General features: G+C 41.3%; 1 protein-coding gene across 1 annotated transcript in view; it reads left to right on the top strand.

Moving 5' to 3' along the window:
- ABCA12 (ATP binding cassette subfamily A member 12) overlaps nucleotides 1–19624 on the top strand; it is a 292157-nt gene that overhangs the window by 215809 nt on the left and 56724 nt on the right. The window contains exons 42-44 of the mRNA XM_040357483.1: nucleotides 3824–3951; nucleotides 7473–7554; nucleotides 11237–11342. Coding sequence (XP_040213417.1) covers nucleotides 3824–3951; nucleotides 7473–7554; nucleotides 11237–11342 — 316 coding nt within the window. The remainder of the gene's footprint in view (nucleotides 1–3823; nucleotides 3952–7472; nucleotides 7555–11236; nucleotides 11343–19624) is intronic.

The following is a 19624-nucleotide window of genomic DNA, read 5'->3' as shown; positions in this document are numbered from 1 at the left end:
GAATAAAGTATGAGACGGGAGTAAAAGTAGCATTTGTAAAAGAGATAACACATTTTTCACGCTGTAACAGACTGAAAAGTGCAAATTGTTTTCCGACCAAACTTTTACTTAACACGCAGTAACATGAGATTAGCAAAAGCAGCCCCAATGGTTGTGCCAGTGGAATCGAACTTCCCCTGTCATTGTATGTGTTGTACGTCACCGCGTTTGAGAACAAGGAGATTTTGTCTTGACCGTGTGTACGCAAAGCAAGCTTGTCGAGTTCCTCGACAAGCCTAATAAGGAACTTGTCGAGGAAAACGATGTGTCTTTTCCGACGAGTTCCTCAGTCGTGTGTACGAGGCCTAAGGCCGCGTACACACGATCGATCCATCCGAAGAGAATGGTCCGACAGACCGTTTTTATCGGTTCACCGCTGAAGCAGACTGATGGTCTGATGTGCGTACACACCATCAGTTCAAAAACCGATCGGGTCAGAACGCGGTGACGTAAAACACACGTCGTGATGAAAAAACAAAGTTCAATGCTTCCAAGCATGCGTCGACTTGATTCTGAGCATGCGCAGGTTTTGAACCGATGCTTTTGTGTACTAACCATCGGTTTTGACCGACGGTCAGGCGTCCATCAGTCCGATTTTAAAGCAAGTTCTAAAACTTTGGTCTGAATGGGCCGTACACACGGTTGGTTTGGACCGACGAAACTGAACCTCAGTCCGTTTTCATCGGTTTGGTCCGACTGTGTGTACGCGGCCTTAGGCTTTTTTCCCTCTGTATCCATCTGGTGATCTGGCCTCCTCGATTAGTGTGCCACCACTCTGGATAAAGGAGAACAGGAGAGCAGCATTGTCAATCTGGGGGGAGGAGAGTGTTAGATGGACTAGCAGATTTGAAACTGAACTTCAACTCAAACTTTATAAGCAGTTACAGCAAACAGTTGTTTTTCCTTTTTAGATAAAGGTTTTACATAAATAAATAAAACCTGATCATTGTAAGCACCCCTGCTTAAGTTAGATGGTTTGTCTCAACTCTAAATTTTGCTTCTTCTTTTGAAAAACAACAGACTTACTGGCCAGATTGTCAGATGAAAATAGAAGAAAGAAAGAAAGCCTAAAAATAAAATGAATGCAGCCATCACAACTAAGAATTGATAAGCTGCAATATAATGGTTGCTTTTGGGTTTAATACCACTTTAAAGTGGTTGTAAAGGTTCCCATTTAAAAAAATAACAAACATGTCATATTAACCTCCACTGTGCAGTTAGTTTTGTTCTGGGGTCCCACGGCGGCTCTCGCAGCTCCTCCCCACAATAGATAACCCCCCTTTGGGAAGCTCTCTCCAGAGGGGGTTACCTTGCAGGCACGCTTTCATGTCATACACTCGGCGTCCATAGCCGCTGAGTGTATGACTCAGCCCCACCCCCGGGAGCCAATGTCTGCGCTGCTATCAATATATCAGATAAAGAGCAGAGAAGCCATGGAGAGAGCGACACGAGATTGCGCCCATAAAAATTTGGGGCTCAGGTAAGTAAAACGGGGGGGGGGGGCTGGGGGGCAGTATACTGCAAGGTGTTTTTTCACTTTAATACATAGGATGCATTAAGGTGAAAAAACATGAAGGTTTACAACCCCTTTGAGTGAACCTAGAGGTTGTGGTGTGGTGGTCGCGCAAAGGTTCAAATGAGATGGCTAGCGATCTGAGATGTGGCTCGGGGGGTTCTCCAGAAAAAGAAAGGGGTGGTAGATAGGAGAACCCTTATTGAGTAGCAAATTCATTCAAAAGGAAAGGTTCTCTTTAAATTTGTTCAGACTACAAATACATTAAACACAACATTAAATTGATTAATGGCTCTTGTGCAGTCTTTGGTAAGTTCAGAGTGATAAACGTGCCTTACATGCTGAATGTACACAATTCAGCATTAAAACCTACCCATATACTGAGCTGTAGGGTGGAAACTCAGCGGTTGGACATTCCATTTTCAGGAGCCATTATTACTGTTCAAGGCTACCAAGTACAACTACGGATTACTCTAGCTCATTTTCTTTGTGCATAGTAGAGCAATTAGCAGCATTTGTAGAAAAAGCATTTTTATCTGGTTATATGATGCATAGGGCACAATAAATAAAAAAATAACAGGTATTTGTATAATTGGTTCCTTTGTTTGCATTTACTGTATGTCTGTTTTTACTCTTGCTGTAGGTGGTAAATTTACTTTATTGCAATAGTTTCCAATTATGATTGAACATATAGTAGACAAACATTACAATTGTAGAGTAAACTGCCCACATCTAGTAAATTATTTTGCAGCAAGTGAGTTAAAGCTCTACTTAGTTCCTTGAAGGTGCATATGTCACATGAACTAAGCATTCAAACACTGTTCAAACATCAATGTAGCCCTGACCTATAAACAGCAATGTGTCAAATTCCAGCAACTGAAAGAAGGGGTGTTGTATTTTAGGAGCTTATTAGTCTTGGGGTCATATTTATTAGTTTAATAATATATATATATAGATAGATAGATAGATAGATCTATCTATATATATATATATATAATTGCACTTACAGATTTAAAATAAAGTCAAGCGATGGCGTCAGCACGTCGCTCCGCCATACACGTTTCGTCACAGGTGACGTCATCCAGGGAAGAGGACTTAAATTCTCTCACTAAATTCACCCCTGGACCGTATTTGGATTGTTTACTTTTTGTGCACATTATTTATGATTACTATATTATTATGATCATTTATGGTTGTTATATCATTATTATTTTGTAGCGCGACTCTTTTATGCTATTTTATTGCATAAATTCACCTTACATCTGATGCCCTGCAATTTTTCCCTTTGCACCTACTGCTAAAGAAGCTTATAAAGGCCAGCTAATGAATGTGAATGTAGGCAAATTAATCTTGTACATTCTTGGCTTTTTACATGGCACTGACAATGAATAAAGACTATGTTAAATTATGTAAGCTGGAAACATTACTGAAACATTATTTCATCTGGTGTTCAGGACTTTTAGGTCTCACGCACACTGGACATTAAAATAACCTTATTAAAACACCAGTAGCTTTACAGTGAGTTTTTAAGCTTTCTTCAACGTTTTTTCAATAGCGTTTTTTAGCATTCATAAGCGTTTTTCATCGTTTTTTTTTTAAGAAAACTTTTTTTTTCTTTTTTTTTTCAATGGATCAAAAACGTTAAAAAACGCTTGTGAGTGTCGTTTTTGAGCGATTATCTGTGTTTATCGATGTTTATCAGCGTTAGAGTGTTTTTACAGCTGAAAAACTTCTCTCAGAGCCCACTAGTTTTGGGGGTTTTTTTACTGCTCAAAAACGCCACTGCCCAAAACTGCTGATAACAGCCTATGTGTGCATGGACACATAGGATAACATGATGGAGGGTTTTTTGACTGTAGAAAAAAACGTCTACTGCAAAAAACAGCTGCTGTAAAAACGTCCAAAAACATCCAGTGTGCATGAGGCCTTAAAGTTCAGTCTGATTCTCATTACAATGCTTTTATTAGACATGAATATTGACCTGCCCTGGTAGCTAATAAAGACAGCATCTGCACGTCTTATGTAGCTAAAAAATATATATACATACACAACAGAGTATGTCTCTGTATCTGTCTCTGGATTGTGGATTGTAGCCTAATGTGCACTGGGTAGTTAATAAGCAATAACTGCAAATAGCAACAATAATTTGCAAAGAGCAGCAACCCATGTCAAATCCGAATTCATTTTACTATAAGGAGAAAGTGTCTGATTACTATGGATTGTACTTTTCACCGTTGTATTGACTACTGTAATTTGTGTTTTATTGTGCAGTCCTGTGATTCATTTGGTGGCACTCCTCCCCACCGTATGACCTTCTCCAAACAGATGTTGTACGATGCCTCTGGAACAAACATGGAAAACTATCTTCTCGCAACAACCTTGCAATATATACAGAAGCGGTAAGTCTTACAATTCCAATGCACTTTTTTATTGTTAGAGCCCACCTCCAGGATTAAAGTACCCCCAACCCCTCCCTCCATCCCCGTCTCTCTGATTGGTGGGTTAAGGAAAAAAATCCTAAATGCCCCTTTACGTGGGGTTTAGTGGGTTAACGTGTGGTACTGTATTAGTACAGGACAGGACAGCGAGGGTGAAGAGATTTAGAATATAAATGACCTCACTAGGTAAGGAAAACTTTACACTGGGCAGGATGGGTTAGAGCAGTGGTTCTCAACCTGGGTCGGGACCCCTTGGGGGTCGAATGACAATTTGCCAGGGGTCCCCAAATCCTTGGCTGTTCCTGAAGCCCGCACCGCTCTCCCAGGCTTCTCGCGGCCTCCCAGCAGGGCTGTCCCTGGAGCCCGCGGCCCCCCACTCAGCCTCTTCGTAGTCGCCCATTCAGTTCATGGCATGGCTGGGGGGCAGAGACTAGAGATCAGCTGACTGATGAGGAATGTGAAGTGGGAGGGGCTGGAGGAGACTATCTCCTGATTTCAGCATAGGTGTCACTGCTGCAAGACACTGCAAAGTCAGAGACACAGTGAAGCCAGATAAACAGTGCATAACACTATCTGTGATTATAGTTGCCATTAGAAGTCCCCACTACAGTTCTCAGATCAGCAGATAACCTTGATCAAGAGCATCTAAGTTGGCTGATCAGAACTCCCCCCAGTGCTTCCACTGATCCCAACTCCTCACCAGCCACTGCCACTGATCCCAACTCCACCAAAATAGAGAATACATGGAAGGGAGAGAAATAGAGGGAGAGGAACAAAGAAAAAGGGAGAGAAAGAATAAGAGAAAGAACAAGAAAGATGGCTAGAGAGGGATGGGGGGGGGGACACATGAAATTAGGATAGAGAGGGAAAAAACAGGGAAAGAAAGGAGAACAAAGAGAAAGAGTGGTACATCCTAAAATGTACCAAAAGGGGTTTTAATACTGTACAGGTGAGGGGACTCGGGGAGGGCAAAATGTCCCTGGGTTAGGGACGCAAACTACTTGTCTTACCTTGGTTGCTGTCAAACCACGCTACAATTTTTTTTTATTGTTAGGGGTCCCCACAACTTGGGAAATTTTATCAAGGGGTCACGGCACTAGAAAGGTTGAGAATCACTGGGTTAGAGGGAGTGGGTGAGATGGATAAATATAAAAAAAAAATCATGTTTATCTCAATTGTCTTTTTGTCTACTTAGAGAGATACCAGGTATAGGTATGTTGAGAGGTGGGGTGTTACACCTCACTCATCACTGCCCCAGGGGCACCTGATAGCACTGCAAGACATATAACTTTGTACAGTGAAGTCACTTACACTGCATGGATATTAACACTTCACAGGCCTGAGGCCAATTAATTCATACACTCAATACTGACAATAACACTTTTCAGGCCAGAAGCCACTTCTTCACTGTAGCCCCACACACAGACATACAAGGACCACATGCCCTCTCTTCTTCAGCCTGCAGCTTGGTCTGTTCCTACCTGCCCCAACCATGGAATCCATAGCATTTTGAGAAAGTAATACAGAGTATGTCCCTAATGCCATCTTAGAGCACTTGACACCTCTCTTATACATTTTACACCCTTGGTAACACAGGGAAGCCACCGTACTTCACTTTAGCAAGGCCTTGCATACCAAGATTCCAAGCTGGGTCCCTAGGCAGGCCATGTAGCACAGCAGGCTCCAATATCAAGACCAAGCCACTAATAAACTTTCCACATGCAATGATCATTCACAGAAACTGAATACCTTGTCAAGTAACATAAATCTTTCTTAGAAAAAAAACTTGCAGATTACAGAGTCCTAGCTGGGCACTTCGAATTAGTAAATTGACAATTATCTGCATATTCTTTCTTTGTGCCCTGATCGGTGATGCTGCCCATACCTGAACAAGTACAAAGTCTTCTTTAGCAGAAAGTTCATGGTCCTGGAACCTCAGCTCGAACCCACTGGAATATGGTGCGCAGACTGAATAAGATACATTAATATTACAGGTCCTCTGTCTTACATTCCCATTGCTGACAGCAACCACAAGGTAGCTCTTCTCCTAAATTTATGTACAGTAAAACCTTGGCTTGTGAGCATAATACGTTCCAGAAACATGCCTGTAATACAAAGCACTTGTACATCAAAGCGAATTTTCCCATAAGAAATAATAGAAACTCAGATGATTCGTTCCACAACCATTTATTGATAGGTCCTTCAGTTTATAGTCCATGTAAAAAGATTATAGCAATGTGATTGTTTAACCATAACATGTTTATCCACAAATGGAAGCCTTCACAATGGGATAAGAAGCAAAATCCAAAGGAGATACAGACTATAAAAGAGAAGAGAGACGCCTCTAAGTGTAGAAATATATTGCTAAATGTTGTATCTTCATTAAAATTTGTAACCATATTTTTACACTTAGCGGAGCCTCGCTTCTCTTTTATACTCAGTTGTGACATGATGCTACTTGTATATCAAGACATCGCTTGTATATCAAGTCAAAATGTATTAAAAGTTTTTGCTAGTCTTGAAAAACGCTCTCAAACCAAGTTACTCTCAAACCAAGGTATAACTGTATGTCAGAAAAGGAAGTCACATGAACACAGGAGAATGAATGACTCATTAAACAAATCTTACCTCCTACATTAACAGTAGTAGTACAGTGCAGAACATGCATGAAATCATAGCAAAACACAATAGGCACCTGTCCAGGGGTAAGTATCACTAGGTTGATCTGAAAATGTTGGGCAATTGGCTACCATGATGAACTCCTTATTTGAATACTGAGTCACTGACCTAGGACAATTATGAGCATAGAGACTTTTCCTCTGTCTTGCTTATATGCATACTTGTTCCAGGTCAGTGACTCAGAAAGTACTAAAACTAAAAAGCAGCGTGACAAGGGAGTGGGGGCGGGGCTGAGCCATGCTGTCTGTGTCTATAGATCCAGGCAGCATGGCTCAGGATTGAGCCCACACAAGTACCACTAATAGTATGCAGCTTCCTATGGGGGCCCACGCAGAACAGGTAGAGCTAGGAGCACCAGAAGGGGAGGCTGTGGCACCTCTGTGCAAAGCCATTGCACATAGCAGGTAAGTATGACATGTTTACAAAAAACTAAGTCACTTCCAGCGCTAATAGGTCTTCCAAGGTGTGATGTAACAGATATCAGATAAAATGATGGTGTAAAAGGTATATATGGTATCCCAGACCTAGGTAGATGCTGCCTTCCTCAGATGATGTAATCCGAAAGGATATACAAGAAAAACAGAAATGAAAGGCGCGCACACCTAGTGCATTACCAGAGATAATTTATTAATAAAAAATGTTTTAGTATAAAAGTGGGTAATCACAAAATGCAACTGACAAAAGCCCATAAACACAGGGTACAGCTAACGCGTTTTGGGGGCTCATACCCTTCCTCAGAGCCAGGAAGGGGGTTCTCTTAATAATACTGATATAATAATCATGACTTACTTGTATTCTTGCAGATATGGAGGATGGAGTTATGGCCTTCCTAACTCACAAATAAAAAGTTTTCTACCTCTACCTGAAAACCTAACTTTAAGCAAGGTAACATCAATTATGTATTTTAGGAACTACAAAAAAAATGTTTAATTTATATTTCCCGTGTTATCTATGAAATCCAACTCTGTGCATTTTCTTTAGCTGTCCCAGGAGGTAATAAAACAAAAAAGGATATATGTTTGAAATATTCATCTCCTGTTCAATGCTGTCCTCCATATTACTTCCTTTTCACCATAAGATACAGTCTAGACACCCAGTGCCATTCAACCTGAAAGACTGAGGACATACTATGACTGAAGGATGTCATGGTCCTTCCCCTTCAGGGGGCTTCACCATGGCTCCCTGTATCCACAGTGTGGCTGACATCCGCAATTTAGTGCTTTTCTATGCTCTGCTTCATTGAAGACCGCCCACCTCTTAAGCCCCATACACACTATAAGTTTTCCTGATGGTTTTCTCTTCAGGTTTACCAAAACCATCTAATATGAGGTCAAACCTTAAGCGTTTCAATTTGAATGCAATCAGGCAGGCCCTTGTACTACATGGCTTATGGTAAACCTGAAGAGAAAACCAGCAGGAAAACTGATAGTGTATATGGGGCTTAAGGAAGAGGACTCCACATTTCACATGACCAGCCTGAAGACATATAGAAAAAAAAAGCAGAAAAATAAAACATGAAATTCAGCCAGTGGAGACCTCTGTAGGGGGGGGGGGGGTAAATAAATAGAATACAATAAATAGCATCTTGACTCAAAATCAGCAATGATTGCGATTGGTTGCAAGAGGTTACAGCACACATTATGGCTCACTGATTACAGCACATCATCTCCTCACTGCCTGCACACTCAGGCAGCGAGGCCTCACTGCCTAGACAGAAAACTCCTAGGGATCCAACAGCATTCAGTATAGGTGATGGTGAATATGACCTTTAGGGGGGCATGATATACATATGAATGCTGCCTTTATTTACATATCAATGCCACCTGATGCCGCTATTTACATATCAATTCCGGCTATTTACATGTAAATACAGGGTCTGCAGGTGAGTCATCCATTCACAACAATAGGGCACAGCTGGGTGGCGTTAGTAACAGAACTTCACACTGAGATACCAGGACACTTGCCTGACGAAGAGGTCCTATGCGGCCTCGAAACGTTGCACCTCTTGTGATGTTTTCTGTGCATTAAAACTTTTTTGGACGTTATATACGATCCGTGGTGTGCTGGCGAATATGTTCATGAGGACACAGCACAGGACTAAAACTTCAAGGGACAAGGGAATTCAAACCAGGATAGTTTGCAAGTATGAGGCAGATTCTTTGGGCCCCACAACAATGACAGAGCCCAGGGCAGTTTCCCCTTTTGCCCTGCCTTAAAGATGGCCCTGCTAAGGATGACTCTCTCTTATTTCCTTTTATGTTAAAATTCAGGCTGGTGCAGGTTTTCTAGAAGATAGATTGTTTAATTGCTATCAAGTAACATAATAACAGAGTTTCCTTGGTCTTGGAGGGCCAACAGTTTTGTAGGTTTACTGATGTTATAGGTTTATTTTAGTGCAATTTTAACATGACTGTAAAACAGCTGAATCAGAGAGGTATTCAGCAACATGCACGTGCATTGGTAGATTCAACCAATTAATCCTTTAAATTGGGGCGGTCAATTCATTTGGTCTTAGAGATTTGTGGGTTGTTACCTACTTTAGTACTAAATAACTTACAAAAATAGATTTTCTCAAATACACTGTCAGATTCTGCCGTGTAAAATAGAATTCACCAGCACTAGCTGTTTTCAAGAGTTTATCTTTGAAATTGTGAGAGAACTGTAGAGGTGAAATGTGAGAGAGATGCAATTGTGGGAGAGTTGTAGAGGCACTAAGAGCATGATTTCCAGCCGTGATATGTGACTCCACTCAGATTATCCACTGTAGATCGCCAGCATTAAGTGTACTGGTATAAGAATCCTTTAAACTGACCATTTCACTTTCAGATATCATGCTCAAAAATAGATTGTAATACTCCCTACCCCCTACTCTACAAATCAGTGTAAGCCAGCAACATTAAGATGTTGATAAAGCATTATGCTAATGAAAATGCTTCAGTCAGTGAGGCCAAGATGAATGCTTGAAAGCCTCTAAATGTTTAACTAGGTGTGGAATCAGTTGCATTTGTGTAATGGAAATGTATCTTATACTTAAATGTGGGCCTATGGGTCAACCGTGACCCTATTTCTGAATGCAAATATATAACACATAAAAATGCAAGAAAATAGGAATTTCATGGTGGTTGGATGCTTGCACTGCCAAGCTCCCAGTCAAAAATCAAGTCTTCTGTCCATCCTATCCAAATACAAATCTGGTAAATTATTATTATTATTATTATCGTACCGCATTTAGACAGTTTGCACAGTGCTTTACAAAAAAAAAAGGCAAACAATACAGTCACAATGCAATTCAATACACGTTGAGATAGAGGGCACTGCTGGTTACAGCTTACAATCTAGGAGGAAGATACAAAAGATAATAATTGTGGGGAATAAGCTGATAGAGAAAGTAAAAAGACAATTTTTTTGTTAGAAGCAGCAGAAGCTTCTCTAAGGAGATAGATTTTCAGGGATCAACTTAAGATGGATAGAGTAGATGATAGTCAGACAAATTGGGGTAGGAAGTTCCAGAGGATGGAGAGACTCTGGAGAAGCCCTGGAGTTGAACATGGGAGGAGGTGATGAGGGAGCTACTGTAGAGAGCAGGAGGTCTTGTGAAGGCCAAAGAGCACGATTTGGTTGGTATTTTGAGATGTAGCTGAGACAGAGTTGAGGATGGCTTTGTAAGTTGTTAGTATTTTGAATTTTATTGTTGAGTGAGCGGAAGCCAGTGGAAAGATCTGCAAAGAGGGGGGGCAGGAACAGTTGGTAAAGTGGATGAGTCTGGCAGCAGCATTTAGGATGGACTGAAGGGGGAAATACCCTTTGTAAAGAAAAGCCCAATGAGGAGGGAGTTGCAGTTGTCGATGTGATTGTTAACTGGGGAGTGAAATAGCAGATTTGTGGTGTCGTTGATTAAGAAGGAGCGTAATTTGAAGATGTTGCAGGCAGCACAATCGGATGTGAGTCCAGGGTTACATCTAGCACCATGGCATGTTGGGACAAATTGATAGTTGTGCCATCAATCTCGACAGAGAAGTCAAAGGAAGGGGCACCTGGGGGAGGAAATAATATAAGCTCAGTTTTGGATAGACAGTGTTTGAAGAAGCGGGGTGACATCCACATTGATACTGTACATCCGTTAGTAAATTACTGATGCGTATAATTGAAGGCACCAACACAATGACAACACGATACAGCCACAAGGTCATGGAACACACCATCATGCTAAGCCCTATTTACCTACTGGCCCAATTAATGATTGTCTAGGTTTTTACTTCTACAGTATCTGTGTTGCGGTTATAGAAATTTCCCCTCATTTCCTGCCCTGTGAAAACCCTTTTATCAGACAGGAAAGGGATGAATCTCTCCAATGATGCCTCAGATTGCAGTAAACCTGACAAAATACTTCCCCAAGCTGGCCAAAACTAAACACAGATTCTATTACATTTTAAGATAACACATTGTTGGGTGCTACATGTCTGCTAACAATATTATGTTTCTTTTTTATTTAATTAGTATAATACCAGTGCTTTAAAGACATTAGTTGTTGCAAACATTAACCTAAAATTTACTTTCTTTTGTCTAGGTTTGGTATAATAATGAGGGCCGTCACAGTCTCCCAGCATTCCTAAACAGCTTCAGCAACTTCCTCTTGAGAGCTAATCTACCAAGTGATCAGGCTGCACAATACAGTAAGAAAACAAATAAAATAATTACAGTGGAAGTTATTTATACAAGTCAGTGCAATAGGAACCCATTAAAGGAGGCATTTATTGTATGTATCAATTATTACAGTCAAATTTCTCTCTACTAATGCTGAGCTGTGCTATGTGTATGAAGAATGCAAAGTGGTGTAAACTAAAGCATAACCTACAGGACAGTAAAGTACATGATAAACATGTCTACACTTTGCTGGGAATTTGACAGGTGTCATGAAGGCTCTTAAGGTGTGTGCTATAGGGTGAGTAATAAATTAAAATGGGACTGCAGCCAAAACCTAAGTTTTGGCATTGACTGAGTAAGGGCTGGAACTACCATGTTTTTTAGGTTTTAGCCAACTCTCATGCTAAATCATAGCAATAGTATTGTTAATATTGTTTTATATATATATATATATATATATATATATATATATATATATATATATAAAATAAAATAAAATAATATTAATAATTATGGGCCAGATTCAGAAAACACTTACGCTGGCGTATCTACAGATACGCAGCGTAAGTGTAGCGATGCACCGTCGTATCAATGCGCCTTATTCACAATACTAGATACACCTGAAATATGGCTTCTTCCGACCGACGTAAGTCTTAGTACGCCGTCGTATCTTGGTTGCATATTTACGCTGGCCGCAAGGGGCGCTTCCGTCGATTTACGCGTCGAATATGCAAATGACCTGGATACGCCGATTCACGAACGTACTTGCGCCCGTCGTATTAAGCTACGCCGTTTACGTAAGGCTTACGTCCGGCGTAACTTTACCCCTCATAAAGCAGGGGTAAGTCATGTTAAGGTATGGACGTCGGAACAGCCGTCGTTTTTTACGTTGGTTACGTAAGTCGTACATGAATGGGGCTGGGCGTAGGTTACGTTCACGTCACAGGTATTGAGCCGGCGTATGTTAGGGAGTAAATTCAACGTGATACTGAGCATGCGCGCGCATGCGCCGTTCGTTCGGCGCTTCATTTACATGGGGTCACGATTCATTTAAATACATCACGCCCACCTTCCACCTAGTTGGAATTACGCGGGCTTACGCCGGCCTATTTACATTACGCAGGCGCAACGTTGTCGGCGAGTGCTTTGTGAATAGTGATCTTCCCTCTCTATGTTACATCGGCGTAGCGCATATCAGACGTGTATCTGAATCTGGCTATATATATATATATATATATATATATATATATATATATAGATATATATATAGTATATATACAGTATTGCTAACTCTTAGGCCTCGTACACACAATAGGTTAAACAGACGACAACGGTCTGATGGACCGTTTTCATCGGTCAAAACCGATCGTGTGTGGGCCCCATCGGTTAAAAAAAAGCCAACTTGCTTTAAATTTAACCATCGGTTAAAAATCCACGCATGCTCAGAATCAAGTCGACGCATGCTTGGAAGCATTGAACTTCTTTTTTTTTCAGCACGTCGTTGTGTTTTACGTCACCACGTTCTGACACGATTGTTTTTTTAACCGATCGCGTGTAGGCGCGACGGACCATCAGTCAGCTTCATCGGTTAACCGATTAAAACGGTCCATCGGTCCGTTCTCATCGGATGGACTGATCATGTGTACGCGGCTTTAGAACCTTGATCCCCTATATGGACATGTGAGAGGCAATTCAATGTCTTGCATCACAAATATTTTGTTAGCTGGTAAAAAAAGATATTTTTTTTAAGACATACTTTCACCTTTTTCAGATTTTTCCTTATGTAATAAAGTATTCTTTTTGCTTTAGATCACACTATAAACTTAGATCTCAGTACAGACCAGGCATTTTTACTGAAAACCCACTGCCCTTTCCCAATATGACAGCCTGTACCGCACATATCAATATTCAACATACAGGCAAGACTTCTAGCACATCAGTATCTAACAGTTCATGTAAAATTGATGCTTATGGTAGCGTTTGAAGTTACATGAATGTGTCAAGGTACTTCCATCCATTGAATATGAATAAGCAGCCTGCTGTTCACACAGCTCCAATCCACTTCACATGTAAGGTAAATAGCCCCTAGCCCCCCCAAGGAACCTTATAAGACTTACATTGTATCCTCCTTTTTATTTAAGATCTAAATAAGCATTCTACTGTCGTGCAAAACATATCTTCTACATTACAAAAATGACTCCTGTTTTCTATCTAAATTCTAGACCTTTAATTACGTGCAGTAACCTCCCACTGAGCGATGGGCAGCAGATGATAAATATTTGATAAAAGTTTAGTCACTTAGCAACAGTGCAAACAATAGTGCCGCCGGAATCGATTCTTGGAGGACTCGTGATTCTTTCACTGAGAAAATAAAGCATTTTGATGATCTCTAGACACCGCTTATTTTCCATAAACACGTTAGATTTAGGCCTGCATTTATCTTGCAGTGAGAGGCCATTATGCAGGTCCTGCATTCAATCCCACTGACATTACAGCTTAATTATACCACTATCCATCATGATTATAGCTTTTAGCTTCTCCTCCAGATCGCCAGGGAGATTCCCTTGAGTCAGTTTCCTAACTACTCCTGCGTTTGTGCCACCGCTCTGCTAAAAATAACACTTGTTATCTGCTACGTAATACAAATGCTTTTCTGGATTCTTGCAGTGGGGATCATTTGCAAAAAAACAAAACACAAATTGGTGTTGGCTAGCATGGTGGCTATGGCTTACATCGTGGTCTTACTGCACAAAATTGCTGTGTCTGATTCCTTCTAGGCACAATAGTTGCATGGAGTTTGTATATCACCCTGTGATAAGAATACGTTTATTCCAGGCATTGTATTAAAGCCTGGTACACACTAATGCCGCGTACACACGGTTGGAATTTCCGACAACAAATGTTCGATGGGAGTTTGTTCTCAGAAAATGTGACCGTGTATATGCTCCATCGGACATTTGTTGTCGGAATTTCTGACAACAAATGTTTGAGAGCTGGTTCTTCAAATTACATTTTTTCTATTTCTACTTTTCATCAGTAAAATTTTTTTTTTGCCAATAAACATTGCCAAAATACATCATAGACCAGCCTTTTTCAACAAGGGTGCCCAGGCAAAAATCCCAAAAAATTGCCCAAAAATTGTATACAAGCCGGCGTGAGGATGGAGGCTGCCTTTTAGTTACACTAGTTTAGTTTTAGTTACACTAAGTCACAGATTTTCAGTGTGCACCATTACAACCTCTGCCCCTTTCCATCAGCAGTAGGATTACATTGGCTGAGTAATGGAGAAACATTGGAATACTAGTCAGTAGCAGCTTGCAAAAGCGTATTTGCTTTTGTAGAATAAATCACCTCTAATGTTGGGCGTCCTACTAAGGCCTCAAGCACACTGGACGTTAAAATAACATTATAAAAAACACCAGTAGCTTTGCAGCAAGTCTTTTAACATTTTTGTCACAGTGATCACATGGTACAAACAGGGCCAATCACATCCAATTTGTACTATGTAATTAGGGAGGGGGTATTTGGGGGAGGGGGTATTTGTGCTGGGGGCATATGGGAAGAGAGCGGTTTTGTGCTGGGGGGGGGTAGGGGCACAGACTAGTGCTGGGAGGATGGGGTATTTATGCTTAGAGGTAAGCCTGCAGATTAGTACTCACTATTTTTTTTGGGGGGGGGGGGGATTTGGGATTTGTGCTGGGGGCATATGGGGAGAGAGAGGATTTATGCTAGGAGAAAATTTAGTTTTTTGTGGGGGAGGGGGGATTTGTGCTGGGGCATATGGGAAGAGAGAGTTTTTTTGCTGGGGGGGTAGGGGCACAAGTTAGTGCTGGGAGGAGTGGATACCTATGCTTAGGGGTAAGACTGCAAATTAGTACTCACTCTTTTTTGGGGGAGGGGGGTTTGTGCTGGGGGCATATGGGGAGAGAGAGGATGTATGCTAGGAGGAGAAAATTTTGATTTTTTGTGGGGGAGGGGGGATTTGTGCTGGGGCATATGAGAAGAGAGAGGTTTTGTGCTGGGGGGTAGGGGCACAAGTTAGTGCTGGGAGGAGGGAGTATTTATGCTTAGGGGTAAGACTGCAGATTAGTGCTCACTCTTTTTTGGGGGAAGGGGGATTTGTGCTGGGGGCATATGGGAAGAGAGATGTTCTGTGCTGGGGGGGGGGTAGGGGCACAGATTAGTGCTGGGAGGAGGGGGTATGTATGCTCATGGGTAAACCTGCAGATTAGTGCTCACTCTTTTTTTGTTGGGGGGGGATTTGTGCTGGGGGCATATGGGAAGAGAGAGGTTTTGTGCTGGGGGGGGGGGGTTGGGGCACAGATTAGTGCTGGGAGGAGGGGGTATTTATGCTTAGGGGTAAGCTTGCAGATTAGTGCTCACTCTTTTTTTGTTGGGGGGAGGGGGTTGTACTGGGGGCATATGGGAAGAGAGAGGTTTTGTGCTAGGGGTGGGGGTACAGATTAGTGCAGAGAGGAGGGGGGATTTATGCTTAGTGTAAGCCTGTAAAATATTGCTCGCTCTTTTTTTTTGAGGGGGCTGTGCTGGGGGCATATGGGGAGAGAGAGGATTTGTTCTAGGAGGACATGGAAAGAAGGAGGTTTTGTGTTTAGGGGATGAGCCTGCTGATTAGTGCTTTTTTTTTTTTTGCACTTTTTTTTGGGGGGGGGGGGATTTTCACTGACAATAATGCTCATACATCATGGAGGGGGTACAATTTTGCATCTTCACTCTGGGCTCTAGATGAGCTTGTCCCGGCACTGGTCTGCAGCACTGTAGTCGGGTGCCTACCATCACTCATGTAATAGAGATAACCAACAAACCATTTACTGGATACTATTGAATGTGAAAGCTGTTAAAAAGTGCAAATAGTGTGATTCTAACACAGCTGACTGTAAAATGTAAATGTCTCACCCATGGTAGCTCGAGTCAGCATGGAATGAGAGAATCATTCCCTGGGGCAATGAGCAATTGAAAATCAATGCATTTATTTGATTTTCAACTGTCAAGAAAGTATGATTATGCTCTAACTTAATGATTTTTTTCTACCCTGGGCAATGTGTTTTAGAAGTAACCAACTTAGCGTTGAACCTTATCTAAAAATACGGTAACTGAAATTGCCTGTGGCATCTTTAGCAAACAACCATATTCTAGCTGTTTTCCAATGAAGGGTAGCAAAAGGATGCATCTGGTTGGCTGCTATGGGCAGTACAGACATTTTTCCTTTCCTCTATTGTACATAGTGCTTGGTGTGTTTTTTTTTGTTTTTTTCCCCAACAGTTCAGCCTTTTTAGCCTCAGCGTTGAGCTAGCCTCCCTGCCTTTCTCTGATTGCTGCTCAAACAGTACAATTCATTGTTGTAACTGCTGTGGCTTCTGTTCCTTTAGCTTCCCATTGGGAATAAAACGACAGAGACTGTGCTAGAATGAATGGAGATAAACTTCTCTGAAGTACAATTCATCAAAAATCCCTCCTAGTAGAAGAGCTTTTGACACTTTAAAAAAGGGGGATTAAAATGGCCAGATAAAAGTCTGCTGCAGCTTTAGTGATTTGAAAGGGAATCAAATCCTATTTTCGAGGTTGGGCTTAGGCTTTCTATAAAAAAAAATAAAAAAAAAACATAATAAAAAGTCCAATAAAAGGGATTTTCACTGTGCCACATTTCCGTTTTAGCAGTCTAGTTCAGGGAGTATGCCAGAGCATATGATACACTCTTCAGACTCAGGAAAAAATAAAAAATACAGCACTGAAAGGCTTTGTGGCAACTGACACGTATTTTCTTTATGAGCTTTTTTGTTTTCAGTCTTTAGAGTTTTGTCTCAGAAATAAAATACATTCAATCTGTTGCTCCCTATTCTTCTTTATGTATCTAAGGGGTCCATTTATAAAACATTCGCCAGATGAATGTCAGAAGCATCCATCCAGGCTGAACAATGTTCCCTATATTTTCTAGAATATCTTCTTATGATCCTCAACTCTGACTTAGTGGCCAGAAATGTGGTGTATTCTTTGATTGAAGTATTTCAGAAAAATATTCTGCATTGTGGCCACTAGATGGAGCCAATGACCATAGGAAGTCGTGGTGTTAGAAAAAAATGCAGGGACAATTTGTGCAGTCTGGACAAATGCTTGTGACATTCATCAAATAAATGTTTTATAAATAGACACCTAATTGTTCTATATTTTGGAGCATATAAGTCATATAAACTACAAAGCACTTTTATTGGGGTTGATTTACTAAAACTGGAGAGTGCAACATCTAGTGCAGCTGTGCATGGTAGCCAATCAGCTTCTAACTTCAGCTTGTTTAATTGAGCTTTGACAATAAAACCTGGAAGCTGATTGGTTTCTATGCACAGCTGCATCAGATTTTGCACCCTTTATTTTTAGTAAATCAACCCCATTGCTGTGTATCTAAGGCAAAGAGAAATGTGTTCCAATTCTTTAGCAAACAATTTAGCCCCTCCCAATCAACTTTTATTGTGGATATATAATTTTTGAGTAAAAAAAAATACAAAATTAAGGTACACCGGTGACAAACCTAGGCAGTTTGAACTTATGCCTCGTACACACAACCGTTTTCCTCGGCATGAAAATAAACAAATATTTTCCCGACGGGATTTCTCTCAAGTCTGCCTTACATACACACGCCTGTCCAAAGCGCGGTGACGTGCACCACGTACAACGGGACTATAAAGGGGAAGTTCCATTCAAACGGCCCACCCTTTGGGCTGCTTTTGCTGATCCTCGTGTTAGTAAAAGTTTGGTGAGAGACGATTCACGCTTTTCAATCTTCGTGCTTTTCAGTCCGTTACAGTGCGACGAATGTGCTATCTCCATCCCGAATGCTATTTTTACCAGAACGAGCACTCCCGTCTCATACTTGATTCTAAACATGTGCGTTTTTTTCCCCCTCGGGTAAGCATATACACAACCGGTTTTCCCGACGGGAAAAAGTCCGCCGGGAATCCCAGAGGGAAAAAAGAAAACATGTTCTATTTTTTTTTCACAGTTTTCCTGTCGGGTAAACTGTGATGGAACATACACATGGCCGGGATTCCCGCCCAAAAGCTCTCATGGCTGTTTTCCTGCCAGGAAAACCGGTCGTGTGTACGAGGCATTAGAAGTGAAAACACCATGACAATAATCAAAAGTCTCTGACATATAAGTAGCTGAATTTTTAAGCAAGTCCCAACTTTACACATAAAAGTAAGCAATGGTTCCAACCCCTTTTTCCTCATAAGCCTCCACATTGATCAGTGAGTCTGCAAATCACATTAAAGGGCCAACAGGGAGCGATGGGTAAGCTGAGACACACTTTTGTATAGAAAATCGAGGAATACGTATTATTTTAGCTATGGGTTGTTTTGGTACATATTCTTTTTTTTGCAGACAACCTCTGCTTATGAATGTTTTCACAATATGCTCAGACTTTGTTTGTTGTTGTATTTTTCTTATTCCAGATTTTTGTTTCATATTGATTGACATATTTTTTTACTAAAGGCAAATAGACTGCACTTTGCACAGTGCAGTTGCACTCTGCAAGAGCAGTTGCTCCAGAGCTTAGTAATTGAGTAGAAGCTCTGATGACTTCCGTCATTCAATCATGTATAAGCAAAAATTCTTTTTTTTTTATTTCCTTGCACGTGTTTGGGTATTCTTTCAAAGTGAAGATTTACCCGATCTACTAAACACTTTACAAAGTGCACAGTCTATTTGCCTTTCGTAAATCAATCCCTCTTGGTGAATACTTGTGTACGGAGGAGCACGTGGTACAAAAGTTGATCTCACTTGAAAGGCTTTTTGAAACAATTATTATGAAGAGTCTCTTGCTCTCTGTCATGATCTGCAGCCGTCCCGCCCCCTGCCTTGCTAATAGGCTGACACACAGGACATACAGGCTGCTATCTATACTGCGGTCCGTGACAGAGCTCCCCTCTTGCTCTGATGGCGGCCCGCTCAACAACAGGCCACAAACCAGGACTGGTCTGTGGCCTGGAGGTTGATGGCCCCTGCACTAAGGGACCTGTGTTAAGGTTTGATGAAGACTATGCTTGATCTAAAAGCAATAGAAGAAGGAAAATCACCGCTCAAGGTGGGTCTGCTATAGGGTCATACACAGGTGTAGGATTCCAAGGGTGCTGGCAGTGCACTAGGCAAGCATTGGCGTAAAATTAAGGATGGATGGCCGCACTCCAAACCAAACAGGTTGTCTTTATTTAAACGAACAGCAAAAACATACCAGATCACAGCAACAGAAACAGGAGGGTAACCGACGTTTCGCACTGACTTAGTGCTTATTCATGGCTAA

Source organism: Rana temporaria, chromosome 6, assembly GCF_905171775.1.
Source record: "Rana temporaria chromosome 6, aRanTem1.1, whole genome shotgun sequence".
NCBI lineage: Eukaryota > Metazoa > Chordata > Amphibia > Anura > Ranidae > Rana > Rana temporaria.
This window is presented reverse-complemented; position numbering and strand designations above follow the sequence as displayed.